The following is a 12,684-nucleotide window of genomic DNA, read 5'->3' on the forward strand; positions in this document are numbered from 1 at the left end:
CGCAGCCCTGGCCTCATCCAGAAGGTCGTTCCACTGTTCAGTCGATTTGCATATTATGCTTTTATTATTATAGATATTATTGAATCTATGAGTCACCTCTAAATACATAGTTCAATCATGGGGAGAGCAATGAACAAGTTTTGGTAAGTAAATCTATCAAAGCTCTAGGTCTCTATTTTATGTTTCTATTTATATAAAGTACAGAAATAGGCCCAGGTGACCTGTGTTGACAGACTCAGGGAGGAAGAGTGGGTGCAGAGTATGAAGACTTGGGGGGAGGGGGCTGCCCTCATTTGCTTCTCATTTGGATGGTGGCTGCAGTGTATTCAGTTTGCAAAAATGCAGCCGAGAAACTCGTTTGCACTCTTATGTATGTGCTATACTTTACAAACACTTTAAGGCAAAGAGTTTACTTGAGAGTGAGGTGAACAAAAAGGAGTCTGGTGTATGTGCTAAGTTTGTACTGTTCTCACTTCCTAGGAGGCCCAGGTCAGGGTGTGTTCACAGTATCCGTCCAAGGAGATCTTCCCTGTGTGTGAGCTACTGTGGAGATGCCACTTCCCGATTAGGGGAGGAGCTCCACCAGAGGGGGCAGGGCCTGGTCGTACAGGCTCATGGATGAACAAGGTGAACTCCCAAGAGCCAATGTGCGTGCTCACAAGAAATCTGACCAAATGACAATACACGGACCTTATAGCTCAACTGTGTTTGGACTCAGCTGAATGTTGAGCACAAAAGCAAACCTGATGGCAGCCCATCCCTAACAAAACCCATGCCAGGTGATAGAATGTTGGCATGCCTATTCTCCCAGCACTCCACCAGGGCCAGCAGACTGAGGCCTTCCTAGGAACTTTGTGACTGTTGGTCACACAGCTGTTGCTTTGGTGCATATCTGGCCTGTACATTAGGATGTGCACGTTCCTAAATGCAAACTATGCTTTGGTAAAAAGCTGAGTTAAAATAACATTCCCCAATGGACAAAGGCCCAGCTGCATGGCCTGGCATCCTGGATCTTGGTAATGATGATGATGGCAACAAGAACCATATTAGCAACACCCATCCATTGAGCATCTGCTGCATGCCTAGGGCTTGATAAAACCTCACCACCTCTGAGCAAAGAACTACAGTCCCAACCTCTAGAGGAGAAACTGAGGCTCCCAGAGGTTGTCTGCCAGAATAAGTCAGCTACCAAAAGGGGTAATGCAACCGAAGGTCTGGCTCCAGACTGGGAACCTGCTGTGGGAGGTGGGGATGAGCACTGCCCCAGGGAGAGGGAGGTGGTGGGAATGGAGACGCACCCTATGGGAAGGGAAGGCTGAGCAGGCCTTGCAGCACCAAATGCCCCTCCAACCCTGAAATGCGCAAGGACCAGAGCACACCGGGGGCAGGGAAGGTCTTGGCATCTGTGCTTGTGCAAATCACTCCAACACCTGGAGAGGGGCTGCTCCGCCGGGCCCACGGCCGAGGGCTCCTCCTCAGGGGCCTGTTGGGGAACACCGGCCAGCAGACGAGGGCAATCCCAGAGTTAGAAAAACAAGTCTCTTTTGAAAGAGAGTTTCAAATTGAAGATAGTTTCAAGCTACTGCTACTAAAGAAGGATGGGAATCATCAGAGGCAGGGTCCCTAGTGACCAGGAGGCCAGGGGAGATCCCAGGTGGAGGGAAGGGTCCTGGGCGATGCCAGGGCAGAAAGACGCTGCCTCAGATGCACTTCCCGAGGCATGGACAGAGTTGCCCAGGCCTGACTGAGGCTGTCAGCAGTGGGGTGGCAGAGTATCCCAGGGACTTCCTGCTCCCTCTGCCAGGACGTGCCCCCCACCCTCATAGCAGTCCCAGACGGAGTCAGCATGCCTTATACACATTTCTGCAGATGAATATGGTTTTGTGACAAGCCTTGTCTCAGCATCTAGTCATTCTGGGGGTTCAGTGAGCAAGAGTGTGCACAGCCAAGGGTCCTGTGTTATCAGATCGCTCTGCTTTCTGGTCAGGACAGGGTGAAGGCCATGTGCTCTCCTACCACAGTTCGGGATGCTCACACGGTCACCCATCGTGGGAAGCATCCCACGCCCCCAATTTACCGAAGGTTGCTCCCAGCTCCCACCACCAGGGCTTCCGATAGGCTGGTTTCGTTGTTTCAGGTGCTGGAATGACAGTGCACTGCCGGGCCAGTCATCTAGGGCGGGGGTCAAAGCAGCACAGAGACGCCTTGGCTTTGTCTTTGTATTATTCTTTATTTATTGGTCCTACCAACATGACCCTCCACCCAGGCCCACTGTTCCTATGTGCACTGGCTTTGAGGGCTTCCACACCATGTCTGTGTCCCACGTCATGACTGACTTATCCTTCCTATTCCTTTTCCATTCTCTGCCGCATTTTCTCAGAATCCGAAGCCATTGTTGTTTGTGTGGGTCTGTGTAAAGGTTCCTTGGCAGGAGGACATGCATACGATCTTAATAAAGACAACACCACTCTGACACTAGGCAATGCATAGGAAAAAATACAGTACTCAGACATTGCAAATAAATACCCCATATAGATGAAGTTATCATAAATGTAACATTTCTTATGAATCAACACTGTAACAGAAGGTACAAAGGGGGTCCCTACAACTAGGAATAAGAAATGCTCATTCCAGGAAACAGAACTCTTCCTATTCTTACTACTTATTAGAATTTGTCCTGTATTTTGGAGGAGAAAGGACGTTTGTTCTTCCTCTTTGAGTACCAGTATGACCATACAACCTCGCTCAGCAAACTGGGCAGATTAGTTTGCTAAGAAGCTTTATTTAGCAAGTTCTGTTACCTGAAATTAACAGTGATTAGGTACACCAAGCAAGAGAATATATGACATCTTCTCACGTTTGCGAAGAATACTATGGCTAGTCCCTCTCCCCCCTGCACGAGACCGACAGCACCCGCTTCCTTGCTGCCCGTGGCTCTTCACAAACACGGCATGGTCCTCACACCGCCTGCTTAGCGTGTCCCATAAAGTTCGTTTGGTTCCCAAAGCACTCAAGGCTTGTGTTCACTTTCATTGCTCAGCCCCTAAGTTTGCAAGGACCTGCACAGTAAAGAATCACTGACTAACAGAATTTTGTACAATTGCTGTTTTCTTTCCCTCAACGAAGATGCCCAGGTTCAGGTGTGAAGGTATACCCCCTTTCACACCTATTGGTCCACACCGGCCTTCAACATTCCCAACTAGCTCTTCACTGTCCGTTTTAGAGAATAAACTAGGCGGGACACCTCCCTTAACTGATGAAGGCACTACTGGCAATGATCACTAAGAAAAAGGTGTTGAAATAGAACACCCTAAAATTTGACGACTGTAGAATTTTCTAAGTGTACCACAATTTGGCACAAAACCAGAGTAACAAAACAATTCCAATTTGGAATTTCACTGGTACAGTTGTATAAAATTCTGTTAATCAGTCATGCTTCACGACATCCTAAAACCCAGAAATCTCTGGAATTTGTAGGTAATACTACTCATTCAATAATTTATCTTTTTTTGTTTTTCAAGTGCCTATAACTGTTTAACCAGAGCAAAGGTCAAGTTTTCTTCTTGTTACATTGAACTATTCCTAAGAATAATAATAATACAATATGAAAAACCCCAGAATCAGAACACCCTGGATTTCTTGACGAACATGGCATTTGAAACCTGTTATTTCAAACATGGGCCACATAACCTAACAGGCTGCTGGCCCGCAGCGTGGTGTTCAGCCGAGCTCCCTGCCGGGTGGAAGCCTTTGAGCAGTCTGGAGCTGCACACTAGGACACCTCCATGCCACACGCTGACGTCAAACAGCACGTCAGGCGCTAAGACGGCACCACAGGACAAGGCGACCACAGCATGAGACCATCTCTATGCAAGGGACTAAGGAAGCAAATGTAATATCAAAATATCAAAAGTGCACAGGTTGATCAAATGAGAAGGAGCTTCTGTAACAGGGAGCCCCAGTGTGAGCGTTTCTAGCGGGTTCCTAAGGGAGCCTGGTGGCTGCCGTCCCAGCAGGTTCTTCAAGCGCTTGTGCAAGAGCCTTTCCAAGCAGCGGCTGCAGCTTTCTGAACTTTAAAGCCTTTTTCCTCTGCCATTAAACACTCAGGAATGCTACCTGCAGTGGCATATCCAAAAACGTTTCTAAGTGGACTTTTAGGCTGCCCTTCCTTCCTCTGCGTGGGCCCACGGGAGGGGAGGGGAGGGGTTGCAGAGTGACAGGGCCGGCGGCCGAGTTCTCCCGGCAGCTAATCTACAGCTGAAAACGGGAGAAAACAAGACAGAGTTAGAACCAGTCACTTGTCGGACAACGGAAGCTCTTGCTGAGCTGAGTGCGCAGGTGCGTTAGTCAGCAGCAGAGACCTGCGTGTGTTAAGGAAGCCGCCAGCTCCCAGTGCTTTGTGAAGATTCCTTACACATACAGAGGGAAGCTGTGTGCCAGGCTCAGCGAGGGGGCAGCAGCAGCTGTGGAGCCCTGGCCCCAGCAGTCCTGCTTGCACAAGGTGGAGGGCCTGACCCTTCTCTAGTGGGAGGGGAACCCAAAACCGACATCCCTTCAGCAAAGCCGCCCAGAACCAGGGCAGGCACGCAGAGGGGTCAGGTGCCCCACCCGCATCTCTCCACTCCCATGGGTGGCAAAGCCCAGGTGGTCTGTGCAGCATCTGGAGTCTGGTGGGAACTGAGACACACGAGGGGACCAAGGGGAAGAGTTGAGTTGGGGCAGGCAGCTGTGTGAGCGGCCATGCCAACTCCCCCTCTGAGCCACAGAGCACCCTTCGGGGAGAGGCCTCCGTGGGGTGAAAGGGAGGAAAAACACTGAGAAAGGTGCTGCTTCCGAACGTGGCCAAGCTCTGGTATGGAAGCAGCTTCCTCTCCTGCCCGCCGCCACCCGGCAATGACAGTGGCCCGGGGGCTTCCAGAACACTGTTTCTTAGGGTCTAAAGCCCCCCAGGAGGAAGGCCTGATTATGGAAAGCTGGGGACACCCTGATACAAAAGGATGGCTTCCCCCAAGGAAGGGACTCTGGTCAGGCACTTGGGAAGATTTTCTCATGGAAAAAACCCCAGGTTTCGGGCCTGCTAATGTGTTACCTCGCAGGCCTCCAGACCCATGTGCCAATCTCAGAAAGAGGAGCTGAGGTTCTGAGCTGATCTCGGTGTGGCCAGATGTGCCTCTGCTGCGCGTGGCCGGTGCTCGGCGCACACGCACACCTGGGCTGGAGGACTCGGGGCTCAGGGCTGCGCTTTCTCTGGGGGAGAAATTCGGTCCTTTAGTCCCGAATAGGATTTGCAGTGAGACGGTCCATAAGCTACGAAGTAATTCTGTTCAGAGGCAGCAGCTGCAACTCTCAGAACCTCTGACATGCTCCCAGGTGCCGGGCAGCGCAGCTGCACTAGACACATGCACATTTCATCGCAGAGCCGATGGCACACGGGTCCTGGAAAGCCACCTTGTTTCAAGGACTCCTGGCTCTGACCCCACCTTGACCCCCACCCCTTCCCGCAGGATAGCCGCTGCCATGAAGGGGGTCGCAGGGCGAGCTGCAGACTCCCAGCTGCACTGTCAGGCGGAAGGAAGCACCATCTCAGCTAAACCCTTCCCTCCGCGTTAGTCCCGGGAAGACCAGCCTAGCGCGCGGTCCCGCTGCTGCTGTGTTAGTTGAGATGAAGCAGACAGGTGGCGGCGACAGGTTAGCTGCGGTGGGTGGCCCGGAGGCCTAATCGCAGCAAACGTTATACTTCTCGCCGCAGAGCACCTGGGCAGTGAGCCCGGCACCCTCGGTCCTGTCGCTGGCACTGGCACAGGTGTGACTTACGCTTGGGGTGCTGGACTTGACTTTGGGGGTGGCCTTGGCACGGCCCCGCCGGGTCTGCTCGTGGTCCAGCTCCAGCAGCTCCAGCCGCTGGGTCAGCGCCAGCTTCTGCTGGATGGCCATGCGCAGCAGGGAGTTGAGCGTCTTCTTCTCATCCTCGGCGGCCGCCAGCTGCCGCTGCATCTCGTCCAGCTGTGTGATGTATTCGTCACACCTGTGGGGACATCGAGGTGAGAGCGTGGCTGAAGGCCCCGGGAGGGACGAGGGCACTGCTCATCAGGCTGGGAGAAGAGGACCTGCCCTCAGGAGTTGGCTTCCTCTGGGAGGGACTCCATGAAGCTGGTCTTCACTGACAGGGCAAGGGTGCCTTTCAAGGCCTTCAGGTCCCCCGCGGGAAGGTGGGTCGAGGCTCTCCGAGTGTGGGAGTAAATCCAAGGAAGGGACTTGGCTTGTTCCGAGGTTAGCATGTGCCCAAATGGCCAACCCAAGCTTGGAGGGTGCATGTGGGTGAGTGAGCAGCCCCTCTGGGTCTGCCCCACCTGAACATGGAGCTGGGGGAGGTGCACACTCGGGGGTCTGTCTGCAAGGAGGGAGTGGGCCTGGGCAGAAGGGCCACCTCCACACTCTCCTTCGCCAGAGCCCAGGGCCACCAGTGAGTCTTAGCTCTCACCCAGAGGGGAATGGTTTGTGATTTCAGCTCTGGGAAGGCAGGTTTGTGAAGGTGAGGACGCGAGTGTCAACATGCCAGTGCTGAGTGATGGCCATCCTTCCCACACTCTGCCCAGGAGGGGACGCTTCCCAAGGAGCCTGGTACTTTCTTTCCTTGTCTTCACCCTCCCCTCTGGACAGTGGGGGTCACCCAGCACCCCAGGGGGAGGAAAAGCAGGCCCTGAGCTCAGTTACAACCCCCCAACACAGGGAGCCTCAGCCTCCTGACCCTGAGGACGGGCTTGGACCATCTAGGGGCCATGCAGGCCACTGCCCAGGGCCTGCCTGAAACTGGCAGCAGATGGCGCTATGCCCCTCTGGATGGCAGAAACACCAGGAAGCTGAGATCTTCCCGAGACCCTCCCCCGCTCCAAATCTCTGTCAGGGTCAGACGGGGCACACTGGAAGGAGGGGGGATGGGCCGAGAAAGGTCGTGCTGCTTAATCCACAAACTTCCAGCCAAATTTTGGGAGGCCAACTCCTCATTTGTCAGTTACTGGCCCCAATCTACCCTGCGTAACCAACAGCCCTGCCACTAGGGACCTGACCTCTTTAGCCTTCGCCTTCAGCTTCCTCATCCGACATGAGAACACAAACTATGCCCTCTGGATGTTCGCAAACCCAGGAGTGGCACGTCCCCAGGGAGCAGTGTTACCTGGTGGCGAACATGGCACGCAACGAGGAGAAGGTGGCTGCGTCCTCCTTGAGGGCCTTGAGTTCGTTGCGCAGCTTCATCATTGTCTCGGTCACCATGGCTTTCTCGTTCTCGTACTTGCTCTTCAGGTTGGCAAGGGCCACCTCGGCTGTCTGGGGGTCAGAGAGACCAGGTGGGTGGGTGAGGGGTCCGCTATTTCACGGAGTGCCACAGCCAAGACCCCAACCTGTCTGGCCCCTCAGCACCCAGCTCCTCCCCACGGCACTGAATCAGGCTCTCCCACCTTCAGTAGCACAACCAACACAATCCATAGCCTGAGGCCTGAGCTGACCTGTGAGATGCGGGCCTGGGGGGCAGGGAGGGCGAGGAGCCTGCCCACCGGCCAGGCCGAGCGCAGCACGCACCTGCTTGTTGGCCTTGAGCACGGTGCGCAGGGTGGTGATCTGCTCCCGTTTGGTGCTGAGCAGAGACTTGAGCTTGAGGATCTCCTCCATGAGCGCCTCCCGGTCCTTGTCTGTGCCAGGGCCCAGCTCCTGGGAGGCCAGGCGCTGCCGCGACAGCTCCGTGGTGCGGTCCACGGCCGCCTGCAGGTGCCTGATCTGGTCACGGATGATGGCAATCAGGTTGTAGATGTTCATGGGCTCCCGGCGAGGGTCACTCAGGGGTGAGGGCAGTGAGAGGCTGCTGTCCCCAGCCCCGCCCTCTGCAGCCAGTGGCCCCTTGGGCAGGACTGGTGAGCGGTGTCCGTGGGCTTCAGGACTACAGCGGCCAGCGCCGGCTGGGCCCTCACGGTAGTAGTCCAGCACGACACGGGTGGGCGTCTCGTTGTTGCACATGCACACGTGGTGGTAGAGGCTGGCCAGCTCCTCGCTAAAGGTCACCAGCTCATCCTGGGCCACACTCAGGCTGCCCTGAGTCTCACCCGCGACGTCACTGACCTTCTTCAGCTCTGTCTGCAGGCGGGCCAGCAGCTCGCGATCCTGGCCGCTGGCCTTCTCCAGCAGAGACACCTTCTCGGCGAGCGCCTGGCTCTCAGCCTCGTGGCGACCCTTCTCCTCAGCATGCCGAGCCTCGCTGGCCTCGTGTGCACTGCGTAGGGCCTTCAGCTGCTCCCGGAGCTCACCGGCCTCTGCCAGGGCCACGCGGTACTTGCAGGCCAGGATCTCAGGCCCATTGATGTCCACCTCGTAGTAGTCGCCATCCTCATGGCTGTCGCGCTCCTTCTCACTGTCCAGGGCCGTGCGTCGCTCCTTGCCAGCCTGCAGGCGCTGCAGAGCGCTCAGGCTCTCAGTGAGGCGGCTCACCTCCTCCCGCTGCTCCGACAGGGCCCCTCGAGCCTGCTCCAGCTGCTTCTGTGCGTCCTGCAGGGTCGCTAGCAGGCCCGCCTTCTCCCGCTCCATCTGCAAAGGCACAGAGAGGGCCCGTCAACAGCCCCACCTGTCACTCTGCTGGCCTGGGACTGATATAGGACAAGGGTCTCCAGGCCTGGGCAGTCTGACTAAATGCTGTTGTGCTAAGTGTTACAATGTAGCACAGTATTTTGCAGAAGCACCTATAAACAGGATGAGCTTGATAGGCACTCAACCCGACACATATCTGTGAAGAAAATACCAACGTGTACTTGACAAATGGTGTACGTAAGCAATGGCTAAGCCTCCTTCCCGCAGGCAGAGCTGTGGCTATGAATCCCCTTTACTTGCTGCAAATAAATAAAACTACCTTGTGGCAACCACATCTCGTTCTAGAGCACCCCAAGTGCAGACCTCTGAGTTCAGTAACATGCCTAGATGGGGTGCCATGTGTGGGGCCACAGTTGGTCCTCCCCTGCCGAGGCTTGGGGGGCCATGCGGGTCCCTCCTCAGAGGAAACAGACACTGGGAATCCGTTTGGTCCGGGAGGAAACCCTATGTGACATATCCACAGGACAGAGAGGAAGACTGCAGGTGTGCACTGCAGGGGGACACGAGAATACCTTGGCCAGCACGCAGAATTCAACCTCATAAGCAGGAACCCACTCCTCTGCGAACCTTCCACTGTAATGCTGCAGGTCCACTTACGCCAAGGTGAAATAAGGTGGGGGCAGAGGGAGGTGGGCCACCTGCGCCACCTGCCCGCCCACCTGCTCACCTGCACCAACTGCTGCGTCAGCTTCTGGACCTCCGAGAGGTTGAGCTCGCTGAGGAGGTCGGACACGAGGCCGGGGCAGGGCGGGGCCAGACCGTCCTTGGTGGGCGTGGAGGTCTTGTTGTCCAGGGGCAGCTTGGCCAGGCAGCCGTGCTCAAAGCCGTTAGCCAGGGCCTCGGCGTCATCGCTGAGCTTGAGGCCATCCAGAGAAACGTGCAGGTGGCTGGTGTAGAGGGAATCGTTGATGCTCATGTAGTGCGACAGCTCCTTGCGCAAGCTGTTCTTCTGCTCCCGCTCCGTCTTCAGCGTCTCTAGTGCCTCCTCCAGCTGCCGCTCCGAGATCTCCTTGAGCCGGATGGCGTCCTCCAACTGGCTGTTGAGGTACTCGGTCTCCTCCTCCAGTCGCTTGATCTCATGCTTGAGGCCCTCAAACTCCACCTGGGAAAGAAGCCAACACTTGTCTCAGCCCAGTGATGAGGAAGCACCATCGCGCTGTGACACCAGGTGCAAGCACACAGGACAGTGTGCACACGGTTTGTGCAGAGCACCAGCCACGGCTCGGAGCGGAGATTCCATGGGAATCTAAACACACGCACCAGGCCAATGTGTTAGATGACGTAACGGTTACCAAGTGTCTACTGACGTTAAGTTCTACGAAGCTACTTAACATGAATAGTTGACGACATATTTTAAGGCACATAAAAGACATATCTGGATGTGCGCTGCGACCATTAATCCCAATGATATTTCAAAAACTAAGAACCCGCAGTTCCCACGGAGGCAGGATGTGCCGCAGCTGCTCAGCACACCCGCAGACAGCCTGGGGAGGAGGAGGCAGGGCCCTACTGAAACTGCATTTGCAGATGGACGAGGAGGGAGCAGGCAGAAACCTGTGCTTGACATAGGGGATGGGAGATCAGGGCCTAGGCGCAATTTAACAAAACACTGCTATTTATTCTGCAATAACATTATGCTAAGCGAAATAAGCCAGTCGGAGAAAGATAAATATCACATGATCTCACTCATATGTGGGATATAATGATCAACATAATTTGATGAATATGGATAGATCCATCTAGAGACAAATGGTGTGTGTGTGTGGGGGGGGGGGAAGGGTTGGAGAGCAACCAAAGGACTAGTATGCATGCATATAAGCATAACCAATGGACACAGACACTGGGGCGGTGGGGGCTTGCCTGGGGTGGGAATGGCTCGGGGGGTGAGGGGGAGGTGTCAATTGGGGAAAAGGGAGACATGTAAAACCTTAGACAATAAAAAAAGAAAAGAAAAATGTAAGGAACCCACTGAGAGGCAGCAGTGAGCGCATCTCGGATGGCCGAAGCCCAGAGGACATGCCTAGGATGGAGCTGGGCTCCACCACATGCTGCTCAGGCTGGAGGCGAGGTCTCCCTCTCCTCGGGGCCCTTGTGCGGCCAGAGGCGGAGCTCTGTGCTGCGTTCTTGGGGAGAAGTGTGCTCTCTGCTGGCTTTTGCAAACACGGAGGTTCTGTTGTTGGGCTAAGCACGTGGCCCACACTTCCCTCTGCAGAATTCCCACTGGGGGAGGAGGCCCCTCAGTGCCCACTGTGGAGCTGTGGCGCTGGCTGAGAGAAGCAGGTGCCAGGGAGAGCACCGAGACCCTCGGGCCAGGACCACCTGGTTGGCCGGTCACAGGGGAAGATGAGCCTCCTCGTCTCACCCGTTGCTGAGTTACTGAGGACAGATGATGGCTTGAGCATCCCCACTGCTCCTCAAGGTAGACCCTGGCTTCACCCAGAGGGTCCCTCAAGGCCGGGACCACAAAGGATAACAGGGGGCTGGCACCTGAGACAGCAGGAGGGATGCGCAGGCCGACACCTCCCAGGCACCACAGGGTAAGGGGACATCGTGGGCTTCCCGCCAGCACCTTGGAGGGGACTAAGCTGGATACCCAGCCTCTTAAGATTTTTGGTGTCACCTCTTCATCGCTCCTGCATCTCCCATTTCTGCTGGCCAGGAGGCCTCGGCCAGGCCAGGGTCAGCCAACACTGAAGCCAGAGGCCCTGTTCTTACGGTTGTGGGGGGGCCAGACCCTGCACCACACTCCTGGTCAGCATTAGTGTGTGGCCTTCTGACAACGCAAAATGGCAGAATGAGGGGGTGTGAGGGCCACGGCCCAGAGCTAACCCCGGCCAGCCACTTGCCTGGTTCTGCCTGAGCACAGACACCTGCTTCTGCAGGCTGATGTTCTCCTCCTCCAGCTCCGAGTAGTCCTGCAGCAGGCGGGCCTCCCGGAACTTGTACTCCTTGATGTCATCCCGGAGGCGACCCCGCTGAAGCTCCACGTTCTGATTGATCTGCCGGGAGGAAGGCGGGTGTGAGCAGCCTGCCCAGCTGGCCCTGCCACCCCTGGGGTTTGGGGAGCTTGGCGCAGTCAGGCCAAGTGTGGCTGCCTGCAGGGGAGCAGGGGCCCTGGGCAGGGTGAGGGGTGAACAGCGAAGGGCTCTGACCCTTGATTTCTTCATCTGTAAAATGGGTTACAGTGGTGTAGCCTGTGGGAACAGCTCAGCAATTCCACCTGCCCTGGCAATGCTGCTCCTTGGCTGCACCCCAGAGAAATGAAAGCACAGACTGAAGAACAGAGAAGCATATGTGGGCCCGGGCCAGTGTGGCTCAGTTGGGTAAGTGTCGTCCTGTGCAGTTTGATTCCAGGTCAGGGCACAGGCCCAGACTCGGGTTCAATCCCCAGTCTGGATGCGTGCAGGAGCCAACAGATCAATCTCTCTCTAAAACCAATAAAAACATTTTAAAACATTCATACAATTGACACAATGCCGCAACCCGAATGAAAACATTATCACGAGGGAAAGAATCCAGACACAAGAGGTCATGTATTGTATGATTCCGCATAAATGAAATGTCCAGAAGAGGCAAAACCAGAGATGGAAAGTAGGTGAATGGCTGTAGGGGGCAGGGGGAGATCGGTTTGGGGGGATGGGCAGTGTCTGCTAATGGGGCTTCTTTCTGGAATGATGAAATGTTTTAAAGCTGATTTGAGATGGTGCATAATCTGTGAATATACTAAAGCCCACTGACTTGTACACTTTAACCCCTAGAGTGCCAGGGAGCGCAATCACGCTCCTGTCTTTCGCCAAAAGTGCCGGGAGCGCTATCGCGCTCCTCCTGCAGTGTCCAGTTCTAAGTCCGCTTTTATTAGTGATGATGATATTGCTAAATATGTCAATTCTTGCTGTGAAGATGACGATTTTGTGGAAGATATTGAATATGTAACTTCATTTACTTGCGATTCATAATTTTTTTCCTAAACTGCTGTAAAATCAGCAAAAATGCCTTGGCAATTTTAGCATAGTTCCTAGGATATTGGTTGGCACTCAAAGGGTTAAATGG

At 54.9% G+C, this 12,684-nt stretch overlaps 1 protein-coding gene across 1 annotated transcript in view; it reads right to left on the bottom strand.

Moving 5' to 3' along the window:
• Positions 1–2,210: 2,210 nt before the first annotated feature.
• BICD2 (BICD cargo adaptor 2) overlaps positions 2,211–12,684 on the bottom strand; it is a 16,763-nt gene continuing 6,289 nt past the window's right edge. The window contains exons 4-9 of the mRNA XM_014467571.1: positions 11,481–11,633; positions 9,302–9,736; positions 7,579–8,574; positions 7,175–7,326; positions 5,815–6,025; positions 2,211–4,257 (exon numbers count right to left, since the gene is read on the bottom strand). Of these exons, the coding sequence (XP_014323057.1) occupies positions 4,252–4,257; positions 5,815–6,025; positions 7,175–7,326; positions 7,579–8,574; positions 9,302–9,736; positions 11,481–11,633 (1,953 nt within the window). The 3' untranslated portion in view covers positions 2,211–4,251. The remainder of the gene's footprint in view (positions 4,258–5,814; positions 6,026–7,174; positions 7,327–7,578; positions 8,575–9,301; positions 9,737–11,480; positions 11,634–12,684) is intronic.

Source organism: Myotis lucifugus, unplaced genomic scaffold (assembly GCF_000147115.1).
Source record: "Myotis lucifugus unplaced genomic scaffold, Myoluc2.0 scaffold_404, whole genome shotgun sequence".
NCBI classification, from domain to species: domain Eukaryota; kingdom Metazoa; phylum Chordata; class Mammalia; order Chiroptera; family Vespertilionidae; genus Myotis; species Myotis lucifugus.